This window comes from Argopecten irradians, chromosome 12 (genome assembly GCF_041381155.1).
Source record: "Argopecten irradians isolate NY chromosome 12, Ai_NY, whole genome shotgun sequence".
Classification (NCBI taxonomy): Eukaryota; Metazoa; Mollusca; class Bivalvia; order Pectinida; family Pectinidae; genus Argopecten; species Argopecten irradians.
Window position 1 is genome coordinate 33,086,160 of NC_091145.1, and position 26,427 is coordinate 33,112,586.

Sequence of the window (26,427 nt, forward strand, 5' to 3'; positions counted from 1 at the left end):
GCTGTTCGTTTTATTGAAAATGATTATATTTCCCCTGTCAGAGACATTTTGAATAAATACAAACTTACATTTTTTCAAGAAACTAGAGTGAAATATATGCCTGCTGAAGTTTTTAAGTTTTCAAGTTTTTAAATGGTATTTCTCTATATATTTTTAATGATTTAAATTGATAAGAAAGAAATATTTTATAACCCCAGGAAAGATAATACTGTGAAGATTCCAAAGGTGAACACCGCAACATATGGGAAAAGATCTTTTAGGTTTGCGGCATCTCAGGTGTGGAACAGTCTGCCGAATGACCTTAGACTAGTTGATAACTATGGGTCGTTCCGTAGATTGCTTAGCACCTGGAATTGCCAAATCTGTTCAAGTACATTTTGTTCTAACCCTGCCAGTTGAGTTGTCCCCTTTTGACATCTTCCCTTCCAGTCATAGTCACTATCCATTGAATAGAAGAAACAACAGGTACAATTCTAAAGACATTCATGCAGGACATGAGGATAGGGGTTACTATCACTGACGTTATAACCACCCCTGGACTATCTCATAGTAAAATTGGAGACACTTCAGGAGAAAAAATATGACTAATTACAGGCTTGTAGAGACTTTCTTTGAAAATTACAGAGAGAGCGAAGACGCTCGACTTCAAAGCCATACAGTCAGCCACAGTGTACCGTTATACAATTCCTTTGATGTACATAAAAGAATCAAATTAACTGTGATTCATAAATTGCCTTCAATTTTACTAAGAAATAGTACAGGGGTGGATATAATGTCAGTAATGGTTACTCCTGGAGTATCGAGGATGCATGCAGGTTAGGAAAGTGGTAGTTATATATATGCATGTGTATACTATTCCAATGTTCCAATTAATTATTTCTGAATTTTTTGTATGGAAATTATTTCATATCATTTTAATAAACATAGTACACACATACTTCAGAAACTAAGTAAGTAAGCGATGCAGAATTTAAAAAAACACCGCAAAATCAAACTATCAAATTAAATTTAATATTATTGTTACATATAAATGTACCATGATAAAACATCGTAATGAACTTATTGACTCTCAAAGACAGTAACACTAAGCAACTGTATGTGTTGATGTTAACACTGAACTACTGCTCAAAGAGAACATTACATGCGAGGTCGATTTCTAAAATTAAAACTAAAGAAAGTTTATTGCAAATTAGAACAATGAGCAATGCAAAGCAATAGCAATAGGATAAAGACTATATGAAATCATATCTAAATCATATGTTATGAATAATTAACTCTGATCAAACTTATTTTATAACCGACTGCGTACATAAATTATGCAAATATTTCGTCCTCCGATAGAGAAACTATTTTTTTTTATAAATATAGTATGCATACTCTTATGATTATAAGGGTTCAAAACCCCCTAGTAGTTCTCTGTTCTTATAAGAATCAAGAAATTGACAAGAAAAACAAAATACACTGCGCATTTGCTTAAATTAATAACAATATGATATGACAGCATTTGACGTTATTGATGCTCGGGAAACTACAACTTTTAATGACCTTGGTCCAACATCATACAAGTAGGTGTGCTATCCCCAGGAACACGCCGGACGGTACCACTCTGTATTTTAGGTAAGTGTTGGGTTGTATTGATGCTACGAATGCCCCAGTGAATGCGTCAGTGACGTTATATCCACGAGCGTCCAATAAGCCCAACGAAGACCCCATCACTGATACCTAAAACACAAGTGAGATTACAGTGACGTTAAAATCTAGTTATTCCGTAAGAAATCCAATTTCAAAAACTGTTTTCAATTTTTTTTATCCGTCTTGTCAGTGACCATTCTCGATATTCCAGGGGTTACTATCATTTACATCAAATCCACCCCTGGATTATCTGGATGCAACAGAAGACCCAGGTAATTTGATGTACATCAAATAAATTGTATGACGGTACACTGTGTGATTGGCTATGTTGCTTTGAAATCCTGTTTTTTTTCTTGGTGATCTTCAAAGTAAGTCTCTGCAGGCCTGCGATTGGTCAGGTTTTTTTTCTCCTTTGAACTGTTTCCAGTTTGACTCTGAGATAGTCCATGGGTGGATACAACGCTAGTGATAGTAACCACCAGAGTATCGAGAATGGCAGTGACATACAGTGATCACATTCATCTATGACAATTACTATCGATTTTGTAAACAACGCGAGTCAGTAAGACTTCTTCATAACTGAATCACACTGATATGATAAAATTGGCAATGATTGCGATTTTGTGAAACAAAAATATTACCAGAGTTCCTGATCCCCCGTCGACAAGGTTCAGTATCGTAAAGGCAGAATTTCCTTTCGGCGTGAGTGGTTTTGACCATATTTGGATTGACCCTGACTGTAAACAACAAATAGAATTTAGCATATTTTTTTCATACGTAAAGAAGAAAAAATAATAATACAAAAACCTTTTGTCAGACACGTTGAACTATTAGTATTCAGTTTCTTTCTCTTGTAGAGCTTATCAAGGAGACACCAATTTTGAACGTTGCACAGGTTAAGTTGAGGAAACAATGAGAACGACGATCAACATAGGAAGAAAACATTTTTTGAAAGTCTGCAATGACCAAAAAGGCAATTGCGTCTAAAGATACATAGACATTTATGTTTACATTTTCACTGCAGTCCCACTATGTAACTTTACCAAACGCAGTTGGCAGTCATATAGCCAATGAACTTCAAGCGCTTATTATGACGTCATTATCATTGTGACGTCACAATTGTCGTGTCAGCTATCCCGGAAAAGCCGCTGTTCAAATGGCTTTTCCCTCCATGACGATAACGAATTATCATTTCATTAAGATGCAAAATCCCTTGGGATTTCATCATAAAATTGTAAAAAATTTAAATATAAGCAAATTCAACATGGAATTTGCCTCTGTCCAGTTTGCATTCATATCGGCTATGAATCCCAACTGAAAGACGTTCAATGCTTAAGTGAACAATATCCTCTTCATCACTTCATCGTTCTTGTGAATGAAGTTACGTATGGGAATCACACGGCGACATAAAACTGGTTCAAAACATATTTTTTGGAAGTTAAAGAATTATATGGATCTCGTTTGACATACTTTTGATATCAATCTACCCTGAACTCCGAGTGGGTCCTGGTTGATGGAGATGACACGTTTGTTCTGTAGTATGGCCTTCGACCCCGGCCGTATGTTCCTAAGGTCGTTGGACATCAAGAGAGGAGCGGCAAACATCGCCCACATCGCCATTTGTACCCGCTCTTGTTCCTCGCTCAAACCAAAGTTCCCGACTATAATCTGTGGCGTGAAAGCCTTTTTATGTGAGTTACCTTTTTCAGATTTAGAGAGCTAGTATAGTTTTAAAGAGAGTTTAAAATATAGTTTGTGTTGCAAATGGGATAAAATGCCATTAAAGAAAAATCAATAGTGATGTGAAGGCATTTTGAGAATTTATAAATTTTACTGATTGCTATGCTAATGATTACCATATCACATTATTTTGCTTCTTTGACTGCCCGGTGCAGTATCATTGTAATTTATATAGTATTTATTTCGGGTCAAATAATCTAGAAACCAATGTTTACATATAGCATTACTATGTTACGAACCTAATGTCATTCTGAAACAATGAAAAAAACCACAGACGGAACTGATCATCTCACTCAACCCAAAATTATAAAATGGGCTATTCCAGCCTTTGATCTAGATAATCTAAATGGGTCTTCAGGGGTCAGTGTGTTTACCATTTTGGACTTACCATGTCAGGGTCGTTGAAATTACCAGGTCCAGCCACACTGCTGAAGTTGTATTTATCTTCAGCGTAAAAATTGATGATTGACGTGACGCTATCCCACGAATCCTGAATGTCATCATAAATCCTGAAGATGTTACAGTTCTCAGCAACGGCTTTATAGTCCGGCTATTATTGAAAAACAAACAAGCAAACAAAAACGACGACCTTATACATATGATGAAATTACGGTGGCTGATTTGTGCCATTGGGGCGAAAAGACGAAAATTAACCATTTCTTTATCTCGTGTTTTCGAGGCGAAAAGACGAAAATTAATAAAAAAAAAATAATTTTCGTCTTTTTGCCTTCAAAAATCTCGTCTTTTCGCGGTTAAAAGACGAACATTAATATTTGTTAATTTTCGGCTTTTCGGGGAGAAAAGACGAAAAGACGAGAATTAAGATGTTTAATTTTCGGGGCGAAGAGACGAAATGACATAAATCAACCACCGTATAAAATACTGTTTGAAATAATTTTTCTATGGGAAGGACGTTAGAAATTTGCCTGTAGCTCCTATTGTGTGATCGTAAAGGCGACTAAATTTAGGATCTTATATTTTCTTTCTTCCTAAATTTTGGCCTTCAGCTGAGCGCTCGCCCCTGTGAGGAAGGCTTTATGTTCTGTCCGCTGGCCGAGGCACACCAAAGTCTACAAAAGTGGTAGTTTACTCCTGCTTTGCTTTCATCATAAAGACAAGAGGTTTGCTCATTCTCAGTATAATCCCTGGCGGAATACTTTATATACATATGTAGCACTATAAAATGAGTTTCCACTATTGCAAAGAGACACCACACGAACATACCACAACCTTCCAAATTACACAGACATTAACACAAACAGATAATATGACATTAACAAACCAACCAACCAATCAACTAATACTTTTTTATGATTGAGGTTCTAGAAAATTCTGTAGATATTAGCAAACTGTCACAGATTAGATGTGGACGATAAATCCATATAGGTCGATTAAATCATTGTCTGAATAGCAATTATGTAACACTGTACAAATTACTTATAATTGTAATTGATGTGTTGATTCGAAGAAGCATACATACTCTGTTAGGCATGGACAAATGTGTAGCTACAAGTTTCTATCCACACTTACTTTCTTCAGTTGTAATGGCCACTCACATGTGTACAGGATTGGCCTTCCGGTCATATTCAGAAACTTCCGCATGACTGGGTAGCCTAAAACAATGTATTGTACAGATGACACTATCAGTAGAAATGATAGAGAAACAATGCAAAATATTTTGCTATGATATGGAAAATGCGCATATTTTTTTGAGAATTAAGTTACTGACACAGAGAATGCAAAGATAGATGTAATTAGAAAAATCGTGTCGTAATAAGGGAAATACAACAACATTGCCATATGTAAATGACAAAAGAACTCAAAAACAAAATGAATATTGTATACGTCAGTTGGGAGACATCCGAAGGATACCCAGACGTTCCGTAAGAGGCACTTCTTCTGTTGACAGAAGTAAAGACCAGATTATCATTGCCAACTTCATAGAAACCGCCATTTATTGACGGATACCTAAAATGAGTATTGCTATAGCAACCTACCGATAGGAATGTCCTCTCTGGCTGAGTAACAACCGTCAAACTTCAGACTGTCGACTCCCCAAGAGGCAAATGTCTCGGCATCTTGTTGTATGTAGAACTCACTCCCAGGGTATCCGGCACATGTGGATGTTCCGAAATCCTCGTAAATGCCAAGCTTTAGTGACTTACTGTGCATCTAAAAAGGAAATTGTAAGTAATAAATCCTAAACTGAACAGCATAGACAACTTATGACACATCTAAAAAGGAAATTGTAAGTAATAAATCCTAAACTGAACAGCATAGACAACTAATGACACTTCTAAAAAGGAAATTGTAAGTAATAAATTCTAAACTGAACAGCATAGACAACTAATGACACATCTAAAAAGGAAATTGTAAATAATAAATCCTAAACTGAACAGCATAGCCAACTTATGACACATCTAAAAAGGAAATTGTAGATAATAAATCCTAAACTGAACAGCATAGACAACTTATGACACATCTAAAAAGGAAATTGTAAATAATAAATCCTAAACTGAACAGCATAGACAACTTATGACACATCTAAAAAGGAAATTGTAAATAATAAATCCTAAACTGAACAGCATAGACAACTAATGACACATCTAAAAAGGAAATTGTAAATAATAAATCCTAAACTGAACAGCATAGACAACTAATGACACATCTAAAAAGGAAATTGTAAGTAATAAATCCTAAACTGAACAGTATAGCCAACTTATGACACATCTAAAAAAGAAATTGTAAATAATAAATCCTAAACTGAACAGCATAGACAACTTATGACACATCTAAAAAGGAAATTGTAAGTAATAAATCCTAAACTGAACAGCATAGACAACTTATGACACATCTAAAAAGGAAATTGTAAATAATAAATCCTAAACTGAACAGCTTAGACAACTTATGACACATCTAAAAAGGAAATTGTAAATAATAAATCCTAAACTGAACAGCATAGACAACTTATGACACATCTAAAAAGGAAATTGTAAATAATAAATCCTAAATTGAACAGCATAGACAACTTATGACACATCTAAAAAGGAAATTGTAAATAATAAATCCTAACTGAACAGCATAGACAACTTATGACACATCTAAAAAGGAAATTGTAAGTAATAAATCCTAAACTGAACAGCATAGCCAACTTATGCCACATCTAAAAAAGAAATTGTAAATAATAAATCCTAAACTGAACAGCATAGACAACTAATGACACATCTAAAAAGGAAATTGTAAATAATAAATCCTAACTGAACAGCATAGACAACTTATGACACATCTAAAAAGGAAATTGTAAATAATAAATCCTAAACTGAACAGCATAGACAACTAATGACACATCTAAAAAGGAAATTGTAAATAATAAATCCTAACTGAACAGCATAGACAACTTATGACACATCTAAAAAGGAAATTGTAAATAATAAATCCTAACTGAACAGCATAGACAACTTATGACACATCTAAAAAGGAAATTGTAAATAATAAATCCTAAACTGAACAGCATAGCCAACTTATGACACATCTAAAAAGGAAATTGTAAATAATAAATCCTAAATTGAACAGCATAGACAACTTATGACACATCTAAAAAGGAAATTGTAAATAATAAATCCTAAACGGAACAGCATAGACAACTTATGACACATCTAAAAAGGAAATTGTAAATAATAATTCCTAACTGAACAGCATAGCCAACTTATGACACATCTAAAAAGGAAATTGTAAATAATAAATCCTAACTGAACAGCATAGACAACTTATGACACATCTAAAAAGGAAATTGTAAATAATAAATCCTAAACTGAACAGCATAGACAATTTATGACACATCTAAAAAGGAAATTGTAAATAATAAATCCTAAACTGAACAGCATAGACAACTATAATGACACATCTAAAAAGGAAATTGTAAATAATAAATCCTAACTGAACAGCATAGACAACTTATGACACATCTAAAAAGGAAATTGTAAGTAATAAATCCTAAACTGAACAGCATAGCCAACTTATGCCACATCTAAAAAAGAAATTGTAAATAATAAATCCTAAACTGAACAGCATAGACAACTTATGACACATCTAAAAAGGAAATTGTAAATAATAAATCCTAAACTGAACAGCATAGACAACTAATGACACATCTAAAAAGGAAATTGTAAATAATAAAATCCTAACTGAACAGCATAGACAACTTATGACACATCTAAAAAGGAAATTGTAAATAATAAATCCTAACTGAACAGCATAGCCAACTTATGCCACATCTAAAAAAGAAATTGTAAATAATAAATCCTAAACTGAACAGCATAGACAACTTATGACACATCTAAAAAGGAAATTGTAAATAATAAATCCTAAACTGAACAGCATAGACAACTAATGACACATATAAAAAGAAAATTGTAAATAACGAATCCTAAACTGAACAGCATAGACAACTTATGACACATATAAAAAGAACACATACTGCATTGAATCCCTCATGTGAAAAGGACACAAAATTCAACGTAGCATACAAGGCCACTGTAAACCAACTTTCTTTTGCGATGACTAAATTTCGCAATCTCCGTATCAAAATAACATCGCACAAATTAACTTTAGCGGAGTAATGTTTTTATGTAATTGATTTTGGGGACATTTTGGGAATAATTCATTCGCAAAGACAACTTTCTTTTACTTTTATCGCAAAATTCGCAAAGTTAATCATGCGCGATGAATGTTGGTTTACAATATTTGGATACAAATGTATAACTGTATATAATTCGTTGTCTGAATAAGAGAATTACAGTTTGTTAAAAGTAAAGGTAAAAAGTAAAACAAATATTGTGTCCCTCCAAAATATCAGCTACATTTTCTAAATTCTGTTTTTTAAATTGGGATAAAAAATTCTTAAATAAAAAAAAAAAAATGTTAGGGCTTCTTTTGTATTTATACGTGTAATGGAACGTTTGGAGGAAATATATATGTGTTTATTAAAATTATATCAATTCGCTTACATAATCTGCAAGAGCCTTAATTCCACTTGGAAATCTTTTCGGATCGGCCTGTAGACGTCCCTGTGCATCGCGTTCCCTTGACAACCAGCAGTCGTCAATGTTGACATACCGATATCCCAGGGCTGCGTAGCCGTCGGCAACCAGTCGGTCCGCCATTTCCTTGTACAGCCATTCACTTTTCAACAGATACATTATGTGTGACTAAATATGCACTACTATTAGACGTCATCCTTCCAAATTATTAAGAAACATATTTGCATAACTTGCATTTATAACTATTTATCAATAGAAATAATCAAAGTGTAACATATGCAGTGCGATATAGTAAAAACCACACTGCAAAGTCAAAAGACTTAAACATTACCTGATACAGTTTTTGGGGTCGTTTTCACAATCCGTATTACAACGAAATCGTTGCCATGACAACCAACCCATTGGAGGTGTTCTAGCCAACCCGTTCTCGAGTCCAGAGGCTGGCCGCAGGATTGCCAGGACTACTAATAAGATGATCATGTTTATTCTACAAAGTAATAATGTATAAATGTGATGTTTAATATTCTATCACCAGAGGTCACGTAAAACACCTCAATGATCAATTACCTATACAAGATATATATATATTTTGAGGCATAAGTCCGATGTACTTAGTATTCCTTATATTATTGTGTACAGCTTATAGATGTACTACGATTTTGGTACATCAAGCGAAGTATGCATAGTTTTTAGATACACATTACATCGCCTAAGCAATTTTGAGTATGCATCATGTATTGATTTGTGTTTATGCATATGCATCATAACAGGATATTTTTAAGACAAGTCATGGATGTGGAAACATTTAGTAGGCCAATGCACAATGTATTTATAGAATTAATGAATGTAATTTAATTATGGGCACTTACCTTACTAGGATTTTCATAAGCTTGATCGCATGGTCACATTTGTCATTATACATCCAATCCTCAGTGTTGGTAGCCAGCGGTGTAAACATCGTTCTGTCAATATCTAGAAACCTAATACACGGTAAAAATGAAATTTATCACTATATATCTTGCTACCAAAATAATCGACCTATTTCATCGTACTGATCGATGATAAGGTCGATACCGGAAAGGTGTTGCTATACACACAAGAAATATCAGAGATTTGGATGTGTTTGTTTGTTTGATTAAAATAACGCCCTATTAACAGTCAGGGTTATTTAAGGTGATTTCGAGGTGTTGCGTGCTTGAAGTGCAGATGTGTGTTTTGGGAGACTGTGGTATATCGTGTTGTGTCTTCCTGTATAGTGGAACTCTTGTCCTTTTTTTATAATGCTATATCACTGACCTATTTCTCCGAAGACACTCGGTCACATTATAGTGCGTTCAAATCATGTCTAATACATGTACAGTGAAAGAATGAGGGTTGGTTAGAATTGGGGTTGAATGAATTATGACATGAAATATAGACTTATAATTAATTTATGTAAATAAATGCGAATGACCGGACATTTTTACAAAATATTTCAAAAGGAATTGTCATTTTGAAAACTTTAATATACGGTATATATTATCTGATACCAACATATACAAAAAATAACTGTAAGACCATTATACATGTATGTCCTGGTAATTAGGGATAATTATTGCTTCATTTTATTATCCAGTTTCAGACGAATCTCAATGATAATTCCATCTATTTAATGCCCAAAATTGTATTTCATTATTGAGTTTGACAGGTATATCAACCGCATTACCGGGTTTATTTGACAACTTTCTTTATCATACGAATGAATTTACCTGTACTAGATCATTGTGTATACATTTTGTATATACCCGGTGTGGAAGTCACGTGATGTAAACAAGTCCTGTCACGAGGTAAATTGCACAACCAGATGTAAACAAACCGATAGAGGATATACACGGTTTCAATGAACTAAACTGACAGATTCAGCAGGATTACGAGTGACAGGTAGGTTAACTGCAGTAATTTTAGTATGAACGTCACATTGAATGGTTGTATGATGGTTTATACCACATAGATACACACATTTACCTCACACATATAGATATACATACGAGACGTGTATTCTCGTCTCCGAGTTGTCGATCCTTACATTCACTGTGTCAACATAATGTAAACAATCTAAGAAGAGGCTCGGAAACCTAATATTAGTAGACTTTATTGTATATAAAGTTCGTCTTATGGCTGCCTTATACAATTAATTGATTTTCGAGCTTCCATATAACCAATTCTTGAACGTGTATATAATAATTTAGCAGATATAACATCTCCAGAAAGACTTTCCATACTCTGACAGTTCTATTTGTGAACGTTGTGCTTCTTAGGAAGATCCTTGATTGTCGTGGAGAAGTAATGTTTTAAATAATAAATCGATTATTTTTCATCAATGATAATGTTTACACGTATACTAATATACAGTTCATTAGAATACTTATTATAATATTTGTATTTAAAATTGACCGATAGTTTGTGGGGGATATGAAGCTATAATCCTAATAAACATCGATTAGCCAAGAACCAGAGGTGTACGTGCATGAAGGTAAACAATGAGACAAGGCGTTTCAAGGGTTTTACTACTTATGGCAGTATTCAATTAATATGTATTGATATAGATTTTAATCAGTATGTAATGTAGTATGTAATCAAATGTTTTTATTGGGAGAAATTCAACCTTTCAGAGTATTATCTTGCAAAGCTTTCCTTTAATTACATGTAATATGCATTAGGTCGGAGTCCGGTGTAGAGGAGCTTATGTTTATGTAATTAAAATAAACTTACAGAATGTATTACAAATTTATTTCAAACCCTTTCTGTGTAATATATGACATTTTTCTTGCACGTTGTAGGTAATATTTTCCCGTTATCTACTTGGCAAGCATAATGGTTCTAAAGAAAAGCAAATATGATTACAACAAAGGTAACACATTTTGTCATCTGTGCCGCAATAAAAATGCCAAAGAAACTGGAAAAATATATAAGTTCATCTTTAGTAATGGACGCGATGACGACAAACTGATAGAAGTCAACAATTCTTTGGAACATTATTTACCTGACGGTGAAATGCAGGTTAACAGGAATTATAGTGTGGATCGTGAGGTATATTCTCTCAACAAGAGGAAGAGGTGGACATTACCAGGAAGGATTATTGAAGCAATTGACAGTGGAGAGTTAGAAGACTTAGAATTCAGACTGGTAATGCACGAGCGATCTAGAGTTCCTTTTCGGTATGGAACTATTTATTCCCTCGATGCTGAGGTTAAGGCCAGTACATTGTCTTACCACGATAGCAAATACACAGTTCATCACATGTACCCAAAGAGCAAGGTATCGTCTCTGACCGACCTCAAATTAAACTGTCATCAAACCGACAAAGTGTCAACGCCTGGTGCCAGGACCACGCCTCAACGACCACACAAGTGCCATACAAGAGGAATTCAGAGGATGGTGACACGGCCTGATCCCGAATACTGTTGGAGGCGAAGGGATTATTACTTCAGGCAGTAAGTAGTTTCAGAATACAATATGTTCTTTATTTTGTAAATTATTGGCATTAGTATTAAAGAAACATACATTGATGTACTATAGCGATGGGCATGCATCGGTTTTTCTTTTTAATTTCATTACATGCATCTTTGCAAAACAAATTAATAAACAATGCCGTGTAATGGAACGGTGAAACAGAGATGAAGAAGATGGTATTTTAATAAGGCATTACTAAATAATTTCGATCTTGTCGATCTTAATTTTCTTAAACTAATATTGAATTATTTTGGTTTGGATGTATTCTGAAAGGAACACTTACTAAAATAGGCAACGTAAGGTTTGCTGTAAATCAACTTCCTTTCGCAGCTACTAAATTTTCATTTTTTTTAAAAGTTCGCGAAGGTTAATATTCGCGGATTTAAGATTTGACTGGAAATTCCTATCAGTATCATTGCTACAGTATCGGTAGGTATCAATTTGGGGAGATTACTTGAATCGCGAAATTCGCGAAAGTAAATCTCAAGCGAAAGAAATTGATTTACAGCATATCATTAGCTGCACTCAGAATTCATCTTACGGTTGAGGAAAGTGATATTTTCTGATCCAGAGTCATGGAGGGCGACTACCATCACGTCAACGTGCCTGAGATCCGGTATGAGATCCACTATCCTGACGTCTTCAATAGATACTGTAAATGTCCTCAGACCAGAGGTAAAACATCAGACGAAGTACATTGTATAATATGTATAACGATATTACCGTATAGCCGGTTATTGTCGCGAGGATGTTTAGCGGCACATTGCTATGATCGCGAAAATTAGATCCGCGAAATAATGAAAAAAGGGTTGAATGATATCTACGCTTAATTCCATAACCCGAAAATTCTCGTTTTTAGATCAAATTTCCAAAAGAATAGTCCGCGAAAATAACCAGCTATACAATGTTTGTTTTTGGTTTCAAACCAAATCCGAATTTCTGATTGGCCGTATCTTTTGTTCATACTTCTAAGAAGAAAAAGTTGTTTGCAAATGATGAGAATCCGATACCCTCAATGGCTAAGTAAATATTATCCAATACGGACGGAATATCAAAAAAGCACAGTTCATATGTACAGTTTAGCATAGTTTTTGTTTTCGCGTAGATAAAATTCCAAGGTGTTTTTTTCTGTGATACTAATTCACAGGGAGAATATTTACCCACCATCGATTTTTAAAACGCCTATTCGAACTATACTTCTCACCATCGATTTTTAAAACAGTAATAAACTATACATTTCTCGCTATTCCTTACAATTTATTCGCCTTCAACAATACTGTAGCGTATATCATCCAACTATTTCATGCACATTTGTTTGTATAAAACATATTCTACATATGATTGATCAATTTCAATAGAAGACAGCGAAAATGACTTTGATTGTAAATATAGACGAAGTTTAGGAAAGTGCAAATCATAATACTGTAGGTCACGGATCTGGGTATAATATTAAAAGAAGAGGAGAGGAAGTGAAAAAACGTTGGAAAACCAAAGGTGGTCGATCAAAACCATGGGCACAGGCATACTACAAAGGGATAGACAATATCGAGAAACGCCAAATACTCTCCGGATATACCAAGGAATCAGGGGTGTTTGTCGACAGTGGTGATGAACTTAACACAACTTATGAGGAAATGCCTCAAAACGATGAAGGATTCGTTAGAGAACGTCGACCACTTACTTTTGGTGATTTATTTTTTATCGCGACAAAGCATTCAAAACAAAGTCTATTGTCTAAATGCAACGACAGCAGAGGGAAATATCATAACCGGCAAACAGATTATAAAACGTTAATTGACAGCCATACAAATCGAGATGAAAGAAAGAGCAATATCGTATATATTGAGGCTCCAGTGGAAGTTGAAAAAGAGCAGTGCAATATAAACAAAAACATAGATCAACCAGTGAATGATAAAGAAGATGAAGTATCTGGCCACGAAAATGACGTGACCTTTCATTCATGGAACGACCTTGACCTAGAAAGTCAATACTGCTGCTGTGTCATTGACAAGGAAAGTGTCCAGGACATGATGTCTACTTTCAGTGAATTTGATGTCCAACTTAGTGATTCTATCCCTCAGCAAATCTGTGTTACGATAAGGACGGGAGTACAAAATGCTCTGGTAATGCTATGGCAGCGGTGTGGATGGTCAACATCGGATCGGTCAGAATACTGGTAAATATCTATACATGTGTATATTTCGCGTAATTAACAGCACCAAAGGAAATTTCTGCATGCAAAGCGCTAGTTTCACATTGTCTAGCACATGTAAAGTATCAAGAGACAAGTATTTGCTTGAGAAAAATGGTTATGTTGAAATATTAACACATTTCAAAATTTACATCTTTATTCATCTAGGATAAAAGTGCAATTCGAATGTGACGGAACAGTTTCTGAAATGCCAGCGGAGGACTTGAACTCCAAATTGACACAGGTGGACGCTTCCACGCTGTCGCTGAACCAGATAACTGAAATAGCGAAGGAGGCACTCACGAATCTGACTCTGGATCACAATCGGTATGTTGGTTAAAATGAAAATAAACTTTTTTTATAAAGCAATCCCTACTGAAATATTTACGGGTACATGTGTTGTTATTATTTGCACATGATATCTACGCTCAGTACAAATAGTACACGTACAAGTATATGTATTATGGATCGATTTCGAGTTCAGCATTTATGTTAAATGTTGGTATGTATCCTTTATAACATATTTTTTCCTTTCAGCACAATGGAAGATTGTCATGTCCTGCCTACAGGACATTTGACTTCTACAATATCAGACGCTCGGTTTCATGTTAAGTCTGTACAGCAAGCATACGACACTCTACTTTCAGACGATATCAGTCACCAGGTATCAACATTATTTTCATCGTATGATAATTTCAGCAAAACAATTGAAGTCGCCGCTTTAAACGTTTATAAGGGATTTACTATTTAGTCAATCAACCACTTTTAGTCTTTAGGGAAAAGGTCTCTTTGTCGACCGATTTCCCTGTTTTGCCCCAAATGTCACTTTGAAATGAGGCTTCAATCAGCATTTGCAGAAAACATGGCATGAAAAAGGTTACAAACGTAAATTTGACTTGACGAGACTGCGGAATTACTCCGTATCAACAGATAATTCGTTATATGTCAATCCGTTTTACGCTTATTAAAGAAGTATAGATAAAAATAAGCAAACCGTGCATTTGAATTTGTTTCGAAGTTTTACTGTATAAGGATATTCGTAAATTAGCGTCTTGTTTCCTTTTCCTATACAGGACGATATCATGAAGTCATTTGAACTAGTCGAGATGCCACCAATATCCTCTCAGCCTAGCGTCTGTGAAACTTGTCTTTGCGAATCCCACAGCCCTCAAGCAGACGGTTTCATCCTGTTGACATGTCAACACTACTTTTGTATTGAGTGTTGGCGACTTCATATCATCACAAGGATTAAGGAGGGGGCAAACGATATCCCATGTCAGGTAGATATGAATTAGGAATATAAGTAGATATGAATTAGGAATGTAGGTAGATATGAATTAGGAATGTAGGTAGATATAAATTAGGAATATAGGTAACATAGGTTTACTTTGGCACTGAGATTGGAATTTAATAGTGTAACACATATTTCTAACCCTAAAAAACCGATAAGAAAGTATTATTAGTTGAAGGGCAAGTACTAAACTCAGCTAGTTCATACGTCTCATCAACACTTATTGTTGTCCATAAACATATTTTATTTAATAATGAGCGTTGTAAATGATTTTTTAAATTTTCGGAATTTATTTAGAATATATAATGGTTATACATATACATGTATTTATTATCATTTAATTGAGTACCATAAAATATTTATTCATGAATATGCACATGTTCGCATTCTTATTATCTTGAAATGGATGGGCGATACGGCTGAGCAAATTAATACCCATATATACTGATGTTTTTTTGGTTTTTTTTTAAATAATCGTTTATAGGTTTCCTCATAATTTCGATATGCATTTGAAAACATTGTATAACTTTTTTTTCTGTGTGAAAAGGCCTTCAAATGTAGAGAATACATTGATCAAATATTGGTCCGTATTCTCGTGTCATGTGACCTGTTTAACCAATGGATGAGCAGGAAAAAGGAGCGACTGTTGGAGAGTTCCCAGCTATGGCATTGGTGTCCTTCTCCGTCCTGTCACAAAGTAGCCAAAGTGATAAGTACCGGTAAGTCACAATTTACCATAGCAACTTTGTTAATTCTAGTAGTCTCACATACCCGAAATTTTCAATTTTATTTTTAATCACTATAGCTATGAGAACGGCAAAGGAAGTCTCACATACCCGAAATTTTCAATTTTATTTTTAATCACTATAGCTATGAGAACGGCAAAGGAAATTGAATTGTCATTTGTTTTAGATTGATATTCAAATTTTAACATTTTTAAAGCATTTCTTCATAACTTCAAAACTGCCAAATATTTAAAAAAAAAAGTTAAATTAAATTACTGTAGCTTGAGAACTCATGCCTCATGCATGGACACATCATGAGGTATCTGCCTTTACCCTGTTAACTAGCATTTACTTTTAAATCTATAAATCGCGTATCTGATGTTTACATCTGGAATTAAGTAATATCGTTCGGCCAGATTTGAGTCTAACGTAGTTGCACCTATACAAAGTATATGGAGATACCCTTTTGTTCTCCGATCGTTTTTTCGTGTTTGCTGTTTTCCAGTTGATGTGTGTCAAAATCTCCTCCACTTACATATCAACCATTATCATTTATGTCAGTTAGGGAGATGATCTACATAGGCAATGTCTGCTGTCTTATCCCATCGAGTTGTTTTTTGTCAATATCATTCACTTTTTAAAAAACATTTCTTTATAATTGTTGATGATAATTTGGTTTATATAATATAGCCATGCATTAATCATTACTATCATAGGTGCTAGATTAACCGACGACAACTTCGACATGAATTATTTTAAATTAATGATGATGATACATTAATGCAATATTAATGCATTATTTACATTATGTATTACTTGTTGATTATGTGTGCTAGATTTACTGACGACAACTTCGACTTATTTTTTTTTATAAATGATGATGATACATTAATGCATTATTTACTTTGTGTATTACTAATTGAATATCGGTGCTAGATTTACTGACGACAACTTCGACATAGATTTTTTTTTTATAAATGATGATGATATATTAATGCATTATTTACTTTGTGTATTACTAATTGAATATCGGTGCTAGATTTACTGACGACAACTTCGACATAGATTTTTTTTTTATAAATGATGATGATATATTAATGCATTATTTACTTTGTGTATTACTAATTGTATTAAGTATAGGTACTAGATTTACTGACGACAACTTCGACATAGATTTTTTTTATAAATGATGATATATTAATGCATTATTTACAATGTGTATTACTGATTGAGTATAGGTACTAGATTTACTGACGACAACTTCGACATAGATTTTTTTTTATAAATGATGATGATACATTAATGCATTATTTACTTTGTGTATTACTAATTGAGTATAGGTACTAGATTTACTGACGACAACTTCGACATAGATTTTTTTTATAAGTGATGATGATACATTAATGCATTATTTACAATGTGTATTACTAATTGAGTATAGGTACTAGATTTACTGACGACAACGTCGACCTGTTTGTTTTTACACGATGATGATATATTAATGCATTATTTACTTTGTGTATTACTAATTGAGTATAGGTACTAGATTTACTGACGACAACTTCGACTTATTTTTTTTTATAAATGATGATGATATATTAATGCATTATTTACTTTGTGTATTACTAATTGAGTATAGGTACTAGATTTACTGACGACAACTTCGACTTATTTTTTTTATAAATGATGATGATATATTAATGCATTATTTACTTTGTGTATTACTAATTGAGTATAGGTGCTAGATTTACTGACGACAGCTTCGTCTTAATTTTTTTTTAAACGATGATGCTATATTAATGCATTATTTACTTTGTGTATTACTAATTGAGTGTAGGTACTAGATTTACTGACGACAACTTCGACTTATTTTTTTTTATAAATGATGATGATATATTAATGCATTATTTACTTTGTGTATTACTAATTGAGTATAGGTACTAGATTTACTGACGACAACTTCGACTTATTTTTTTTATAAACGATGATGATATATTAATGCATTATTTACTTTGTGTATTACTAATTGAGTATAGGTACTAGATTTACTGACGACAACTTCGACTTATTTTTTTTATAAATGATGATGATATATTAATGCATTATTTACTTTGTGTATTACTAATTGAGTATAGGTACTAGATTTACTGACGACAACTTCGTCTTATTTTTTTTTAAATGATGATGATATATTAACGCATTATTTACTTTGTGTATTACTAATTGAGTGTAGGTACTAGATTTACTGACGACAACTTCGACTTATTTTTTTTATAAATGATGATGATATATTAATGCATTATTTACTTTGTGTATTACTAATTGAGTATAGGTACTAGATTTACTGACGACAACGTCCCTGTTCTGTGTGACTGTGACAGGACTTGGTGCTTTGGCTGCCAGAAGGACATCCACTGGCCTGCCACATGTGAACAGTATTCCACCTACCGGAAACAGCTTGCAAAAAATAGTAAGTATTACACATTAAACGAAACGGTATCACGCTGGATGTGTTTGTTAATTAATTAATTAACGTCCTATTGACAGTCAAGGTCATGTAAGGACGGCCTGTGTGTCATCCTCGATATTCCAGGGGTTCCGATCACTTACGATCTCTACACCCCTGGACTATCTCATAGTGAAATTGAAGGCAGCTCAGCAGAAAACATTTGACCAATCACAGGGCAGCAAAGATTTCCTTTGAAGACAACAGAGAGAGCGACGCCTAACATCAAAGCAACACAGTCAACCACAGTGTACCGTTATACGACTCTTTTGATGTACATCAAACGACTAAATTACCAGTTCTGTTCTGTTGCCTCCAATTTTACTATGATATAGTCCAGGGGTGTAGAGATCGTAAGTGATCGGAACCCCTGGAATATCGAGGATGCCTGTGTGTATGTGTAGCGGTGTATAGCCTGTACGTATTGTGTGGTGTGTGTTTTGGGAGACTGTGGTATATTCGTTATGTGTCTATTTGTATATGACAATGCAAGTATAAACAACTTTCCTGTTGATAATAAATTCAAATGGTTTGCAGATGTCTCTTCGTGTATAAAGACTTTTCGACTATTTTTATCAAATGCTACCTACTTACCAGTGTTGGTGGAGGTTATGCAAGTATACTCTTCTTGTTAAACCGCACCTCGCACTTCTTATTAGAATTCACCATGAACAACATGTGGAATACATATACGTTTTGTATACAGACACGTGCTTAATTACATTTGGCAGGTAGCGTCTCCTTTTATACCCACCAACTCCAACATTCGTATCTAAGTGGTCTTTAACAAAAAATGACCGTCACTTCCTTAGACACAAAAAACATCTGCAAACGATTTAAAAAGAAACAAATATCTCAACACGAACATTTTGAACTGTGAGCTGGAACAAGTAATATGATGTCGTTTTCTGAAAATAGCGATATCACGTGATGGAAATATCAATGTATTTTTATGGCTTCTTTTTTCTTTTCAATTACATCTATATAGACCATATCGACGGAGAAATGGGCACAACTAATACACGTATTTATTACGTCGACGTTAAGAAATGTCCAAGATGCAAACATCCAATAGAGAAAAATGGCGGCTGTCCACATATGGTTTGTAGATGTTCTCACAATTTCTGCTGGATGTGTCTCCGGGACGGGGCTAGTCATGTCGATGGTGTGGAGTGTAGAACCAATTCTACCAGTTTAATTGTACGTAAGAAAATTATATACTTGTTATCGATTTTCATATGTTTTAAAGTCACGTATGGATGAGTTAAAGTATTAGTCCATGTCTAAACTAGTACAGGTATTATATTGTATTTCTGTATATCACTTGTTACGTGTACCTAGTTGACAAAAAGTGTTTTCAATGCTAACATTAGGTATTACTGTTTGCTAGTATATTGTTGTGAAAGCAAGATGATAAAACGCTTGAAAACTTCTCTTCAAGGGATCATCCAATTTCCCAAATTTGCAAAACCTCATAATTTTACTTGCATTCAAAATTGCAAATATAGTGTGGACCTTCGTTGCATTCGATAATTAAATAGCTAAATGACAATATTGTTTTGTTGATTTTCAGACAATGTCGCTATATGACACAAGGTTCCTTCAAATGCACAAAAGATTCTATGACAAATGTGTCACACATCGTTTTAAGTGGAAAAGGACATTTTCTACTCGCGTTATTGAACAACGTGTTAAAAACTTCGAGAACTCTATATCATACAGGGTACACACATTCTTTTTTTCCACTTTTCTTCTGAAGTAATGACTCTAACGATAACTATAAGTATATGACAACATAAAACTCCTAAATACCATTAATTAAAGCTTTCAAGACATATAATGTATTTCTCTCTGTTGTAGTTCATTTATTTATTTTTTCATATATTTGCAAAATCCTACTTTGCGCAGAATGAGGATACTCTTTTATGCATATTCGAACACTCTGGATATGGAACTTTTTATCATTTATATCTTTTGGAATCTTTGGTGTGAATTATGGGAAAATTAATAACTTTTATTGTAGTATTTTTGTATGATCTGCACTCGATATTTCTTCTGTTGCTTCACGGTTTTTCTTCTTCAGATTAAGAATTCCAAAAAGAATCATATGGAGGTAACAGGTCTTCCGACAGGCAGGGACATACGGTCTTACTTTGTCTTCCTTAGAGAGGTCCACGTGCTGTTGGAAAATGTGTACGTGATGATGTCGCACACAACACGGCGGATGCAGCGTTACGATGGTATCCTGGACCAAATCGGGTTCTGTACCACCAGAATGGAACATGTATGTAACGATCCAACTTGTGTGATCAAAAAATAAATGATAAGATAAAGAAATGAATAAATAAATAAATAAATAAAAATATGTAATAACAATAATAATCAAATAAAAAAGATATTATAAAATAAAGATAGATAATTAAATATTAAAAACATATATATATATATACATAATATAAATCGAACAATAAATTATCATTGCAATTAATGGTGTAAAGGTTAATATTACAGACACAACATGTGAAACATAAAGTTCATTTTCAAATGTGGTAGGTTTAAGTATTAGGTAAATGAACACCGTTGTTATTTAACATGCGGTTGTTTACTTAAAGAAACATGTCGAGGTATCAATGAAAATATATTAGCTTGAAAAAAAACTAAATCTACAAAACCAATTTTCAGAAATATGTTTTATTTTACAGATACTGAACAAATCTAGCCTGTGCAATGATGATATCCGAAGGGCAGCTAGACTACGTATATCTATAGAACAAAGTTTGCGGACATTGCCATACCTCGCATCCATTATCCAACATGCGTTACAAACAGCCAAAACAGCAATGACAGACAAACCGAAAAGCGGTCTTTACCTTATGTGAAGTTAGTCATGATTTCTATGGATACCAGTTACCTTTAACCTTTGTGCCGAAATTTGGAGATTAGTATTAAACGAAAGTTTATTAAAGCAGCATTTTATCACATAACTGTACACGTACTCAGATTGTTGAATTTATTAAATGTATTATATATCTTCGCCCAAATTTGACATAATCAAAGATTTCTCAATAACATAAGAACGCAAAGTGAAAACACAGAACATGGGACGATGAAATTTGACTAGGACACAAATACATATTGGAGGCCTCCAATGCCAAGGAGTTCAAAGGTTATTATCAATAGTTGATGAGACGAAGTTCCTTTTTACGCCAGTCTTGATATATTGATGTTCAAATTAAGACTCGTGATATCACATCGTTGGACATACTGCGATATCAACATGGTGACTTTCGCACTGCCAATGAAAAATGTACCAATGGTATGTGAACGGAATATTACAATAGTAGATTCATTGCACACATCAGACAGATTATGTGTTAGTCGTACTGGATAGAAAATCCCTTCGATGCCACTTGCGTGTTGTGAAAAGTGAGATACCTGCACGAAAATTCTTTGTGTATGAAGACAAGAGCAAAACAATCGGATTTGTCCGTCTGTTTGTCTGTCTGTCTGTCTGTAACACTTCGTTTCCGTGCAATAACAATAACAAATGTAAACAGATTTTCTTCAAACTTGGTGACAAGGTTTAATGTTTGATTTAAGGGCTCGGCTAAGTTCGATCGCGACTGTCGATGGACCTTGTTTAGCGGAGTTATGGCTCTTTGAATACAAATAACGTCATTTTCTGCCATTTCCGTGCAATACCTGTAACAAATGTCAACCGATTTTCTTCAAACTTGATGACCAGGTTAAATGCCTTAAGGGCTCGGCCAAGTTTCATCGCGACTGTCGATGGACATTACTTAGCGGAGTTATGGCCCTTTGAAATACTAAAAACGTAATTTTATGTCATTTCCGGGCAATAAGTGTAACAAATGTTGATCAATTTTCTTCAAACTTAGTACCAAGGTTAAATGCCTTAAGGACTCGGCCAAGTTCGATCGCGACTTTCAACAGACCTTATTTAGCGGAGTTATGGTCCTTTGCTTAAATTAAAAAAAGTCAGTTTCTGCCACTTCCGTACAATAACTAATAAATTTAATAATTAAACCTAACCTTAATAATGTTTACCTACAATATGTCTTGAAAGCAGGGGATGGAAATTCCACGAATTTGCCTGTTTGAATTTCATTCTAATTATCAGTTTTAATAATCAAAGGCAACATGGACGATTTCTAGAACAACATAAATGCGGTATATTTCTTAATTTTACTGTCTTGTGTAAGTTTTGAATAATACAATCTGCACAAATAAATGCAAATATATATAAACGTGGAATGTCAGAATAGTTACTTTAATAACTCAGCCACAGCGCATTCCTGATCAAAAATGAAGTTAGCTCCCCTCTTTCAATATTTTGTATGTAAACATTCGAGGTAAGACAGTTAGCCTGATAAATGATAGACTCGTTCCAGAGCAACTATGCTTAATTTTCTTTCTCCGCAAACCAAGTTTAATTTTCTGTAGTAGGTTGCTTTGTTGCATAGGTTTAGGTTTTAAACCGAATTCGTATAGTAACTTATAACTATGAATAAATCCTTTTGTTTTTATTGTCGTGGTTTTGAAATAATTGCATGGAGGATATAAAACTATTCTTAACTTGAAATTTAATAGATTTGGTATACGTAAAATTTATAGGCCTGCTTAAAACACAGGAAAATTAAAAATTAATAAAAAAAACACCTGACCGGGTTAGTTTGTAGTCAAGAAAACATAATACTGGGATGTTTTTAATGTCTTTAAGGAAAATCTAAATACGATTCATAGCAGGACGTTTTAACGATTGAATGCCACAGAAATTTGGTTGAAGGATAAAAAATAGCTTTTAGTACATAAGAGTAATAAAGATGTATAGAATGTCCTAGTTGTTCTTTATACCTCGAAATATAATGTATTTGTACTGTAATTTAACTAGATTTAAAGGTCTTTGTATGGTACATTGGCATAACAGTAACCCATACCTACACACACATAAATGCAGAATACATACATTATACTTGTCAGTGATCTGAAAATAAGAAATAGAAAAAAGCCACATGTACATAACGTATAAATGATCACTAAATAAATGCTATTTGCGTCAGTTTTTACAACAATTGCAAACTTATTAACTTGCATCGTCAGCTTTACAAGTAAAGGATTGTGAAATCCTGTCAAGGTATGGACCCAGCTTTATACCTAATACGATTGACGTTTTTGTGCAGCGAGGCGAAGCTGACGCACGCTTACACACTTGAGTTAGCCGAAGTTTTCAAAACACCGGTGTTCAAGTAGCTCAACGTGTTTGAGATTGTCGTCTGGCTTGACGCTATTACATCCTTGGGAGCCATGTGATTATATAATCTACGCTTAGATCCATCGCCATCTACAGACGGAACAATTCCACTTGTGTTCGATGGGTACAATTTATTTGTGGTGACGCGTAACTGTCAACACTTGGATTACTAACATAGAGGTGCATGTTTTATAATACACATGATTAAATTCTCAAAGAACAAAGACAAGAGGATATGTTTATAACTGACTTCTGTCAGAGGGTCTCACACCCGTCCACTTCAAAGACTCGATCGTAGGACGAACACAGACACAGATGTAATGTTTACATTTGACAGCACTGCACGTCGCCCCGGTCGGGATATTTTTCCCGTTTCTTTATCCAATTGTTAATTTAAAAAATGTTGGTATCATATATGAATATAAAACATATATGTATTGTTTACATTTTTCCAAAATTCTGTGAAAAACAACAACATACACGTAATGTTGCGTCAAAATGTAAACAAAGCCATGTTTCTTTAAAAAAGTAGCCCCTTTAAGTTGCATAGAACATTTTCATACGCAAGTTCAAAGTTCAATGTTACCATGCAGTTATGGTAAAGAAATCGGCTAGTATTTGCGTAAAGTGAACAAGCCTAGCAAGTGTAGATATATCGTTCTATGCATCACATGTCATATAAGTAACAGGTAAAACATGAACATTTTCACTCATATTTATGAGGGCAGTAAACCATACCATTGCATTCATCACGTATAATCCTGGTGACGCTAAAATTATCATTGTCACATTTCTTGAGGAATATTATTCATTTTAAAAATGTCCTCCGATGATGGACATAGCCTTGCTCTACCAGGACAACGTCTTTACTGGTGATTACATAATTAGTGATACATTGTATCTAGAAACTTATAGGAACTTTACTATATGTGATTTAGTTTTCTTGCATATCAGACAAAACAAAAATGTTAAACTTGATATCAGCGTAGTGGGACACGAATAATATTTTTGGATACCTTAAAGATTGAAAAAAGAGCTAAAATATTAGGATAATAAGAGAAATTCGATACAGGATATTTATTTGTGTGTTGGTAAGCTCAGTAACATGTGAGTGAGTTGATTAACCCCAACAAAGAGTTTGTGAATACGAAAAATATGTCCATTCGATTTACAGGATATCCGTGTACTCCAACTATTCTAATAGATGTGGCTGGTAGGAGCTTATGTAATATAACAGTGAATGCCGGAAAAATATTGAAATCCAAAATGGCCAAAGATCACCCACTATTGTATATATGTACATGCAGCATAGAACACGCTCGTGTGTATGCTTTGCTGCAGAAGAAGTGACAGTGCGCAATATCACCATCGGAAAACAGTGCAAGATGCATTAAAAAAAAATTCACTTCACTTCAAAAACAACTCCCCAACACTTGTATAGCCAGCAAGCTCTGTTTGCTCAAGAGAAAATGACTCAACTAGGTATTGGCGAAAAATGGCTCATCTCTTGGATGGCCATATATTTATTTTAACCAATTAGATGCAAATATGTTCATATTGTTATTTTCTCGGGTAAAGGTGCGGCATATAAATAAAATGCCAAAAAGACATCATATAGTGCGAACAGGAGTGAAACACGGTATGATGACGTCGACACCCCATAAAACATGACTCACCAAGCCTGAAGCTGTTGCCTCAGCAATACATCAGTACACCGCGAACAAAAGAGTGTGGTCTTGATTTGAAGTATAATTGCCCAGGTTACAAGATTTTTTGAAGTATTATTAACAAGGGTACAAAAACAATATGGCGTCCTCCTGGAAATTTGTTCTCCCTTCTGTGGGGCCTACGCATGTGAAACAGGGGTCAAGTATCACGTGATAAATAATTGACCATGGTCAATCAATAAAAACGGAACTGCTGAAAGCTTATACACAAATACCGGGAAATTCAAATGACTATAATTATTCGCTTGTGAAAAAAGTGTCTATTGCTAGACTTGTATTTTCAAAAATCAAAATAAATTCATTCAGCTTGAAATTGTGAATATTGTCAATATTGTCTATGAATGATTAGTGTATGTTGTTCAAGATACATTTTTCTTATAAAAGTGTTTTGAAACTCTTCTGAAATTGTTTATGCCTTGACACTTCGAGCTGTGCTCAGGATTTACCTAACTGGTTTATAATTGACTGTCCAAAAAATAATCACATATAAACCGGGCAGTGATACAAAATCTTAATATAAACCGGCTACAGCTCACTAATAGATCAGTTATGGTTATATTATGTAGATTCCATGAAATATAACCCAATAAGAACAAAAGGATTTACGCTAACTGGGATGTAATGGTGATTGTTAGTGATACATTGTATATAGAAACTGAAAAGAATTTACAATGTGTGATTTAGTGTTTTCTTGCATATCTGACAAAACAAAATGGAAAAAGATCGAGAAATAGATATGGTATAAAAAACATCAGCTCTTCTTTACCTGAAAGAAAGTCGCCAACATAAAATATTTAAAACAAACTGGATAT

At 34.0% G+C, this 26,427-nt stretch overlaps 2 protein-coding genes across 2 annotated transcripts; one reads left to right on the top strand and one right to left on the bottom strand.

Moving 5' to 3' along the window:
- Positions 1-992: 992 nt before the first annotated feature.
- On the bottom strand, positions 993-9,438 carry LOC138304654 (alpha-N-acetylgalactosaminidase-like). The gene is made up of 9 exons (XM_069244841.1): positions 9,281-9,438; positions 8,743-8,898; positions 8,379-8,553; positions 5,370-5,544; positions 4,903-4,985; positions 3,761-3,922; positions 3,103-3,300; positions 2,274-2,369; positions 993-1,722 (listed from the first exon to the last, which is right to left on the bottom strand). The coding sequence occupies exons 1-9, from the start codon at positions 9,367-9,369 to the stop codon at positions 1,558-1,560; spliced, it is 1,299 nt and encodes a 432-aa protein (XP_069100942.1). The 5' UTR covers positions 9,370-9,438; the 3' UTR covers positions 993-1,557.
- A 774-nt stretch (positions 9,439-10,212) lies between these two features.
- LOC138304655 (uncharacterized) lies at positions 10,213-24,244 on the top strand. The gene is made up of 13 exons (XM_069244842.1): positions 10,213-10,331; positions 11,231-11,884; positions 12,475-12,578; positions 13,332-14,079; positions 14,263-14,421; positions 14,632-14,758; positions 15,168-15,374; positions 15,933-16,104; positions 18,443-18,580; positions 19,605-19,816; positions 20,190-20,339; positions 20,700-20,900; positions 21,319-24,244. Exons 2-13 carry the CDS (start codon positions 11,265-11,267, stop codon positions 21,493-21,495), a joined length of 3,015 nt encoding a protein of 1,004 aa, XP_069100943.1. The 5' UTR covers positions 10,213-10,331; positions 11,231-11,264; the 3' UTR covers positions 21,496-24,244.
- The last annotated feature ends 2,183 nt before the right edge of the window (positions 24,245-26,427 follow it).

Bases quoted from the DNA above. Each gene is read 5' to 3' on its own strand.
- LOC138304654 (XM_069244841.1), bottom strand. From the start codon at position 9,369: ATGTTTACACCGCTGGCTACCAACACTGAGGATTGGATGTATAATGAC. The intron at 4,986-5,369 runs GTAGGTTGCTAT...ACATTGTTTTAG, and splicing joins CAGAGAGGACATTCCTATCG to GCTACCCAGTCATGCGGAAG. The intron at 1,723-2,273 runs GTAATATTTTTG...CTTGTGTTTTAG, and splicing joins ACGGGGGATCAGGAACTCTG to GTATCAGTGATGGGGTCTTC.
- LOC138304655 (XM_069244842.1), top strand. From the start codon at position 11,265: ATGGTTCTAAAGAAAAGCAAATATGATTACAACAAAGGTAACACATTT. The intron at 16,105-18,442 runs GTAAGTCACAAT...AATTGAGTATAG, and splicing joins AGCCAAAGTGATAAGTACCG to GTACTAGATTTACTGACGAC. The intron at 20,340-20,699 runs GTACACACATTC...TTTCTTCTTCAG, and splicing joins AGAACTCTATATCATACAGG to ATTAAGAATTCCAAAAAGAA.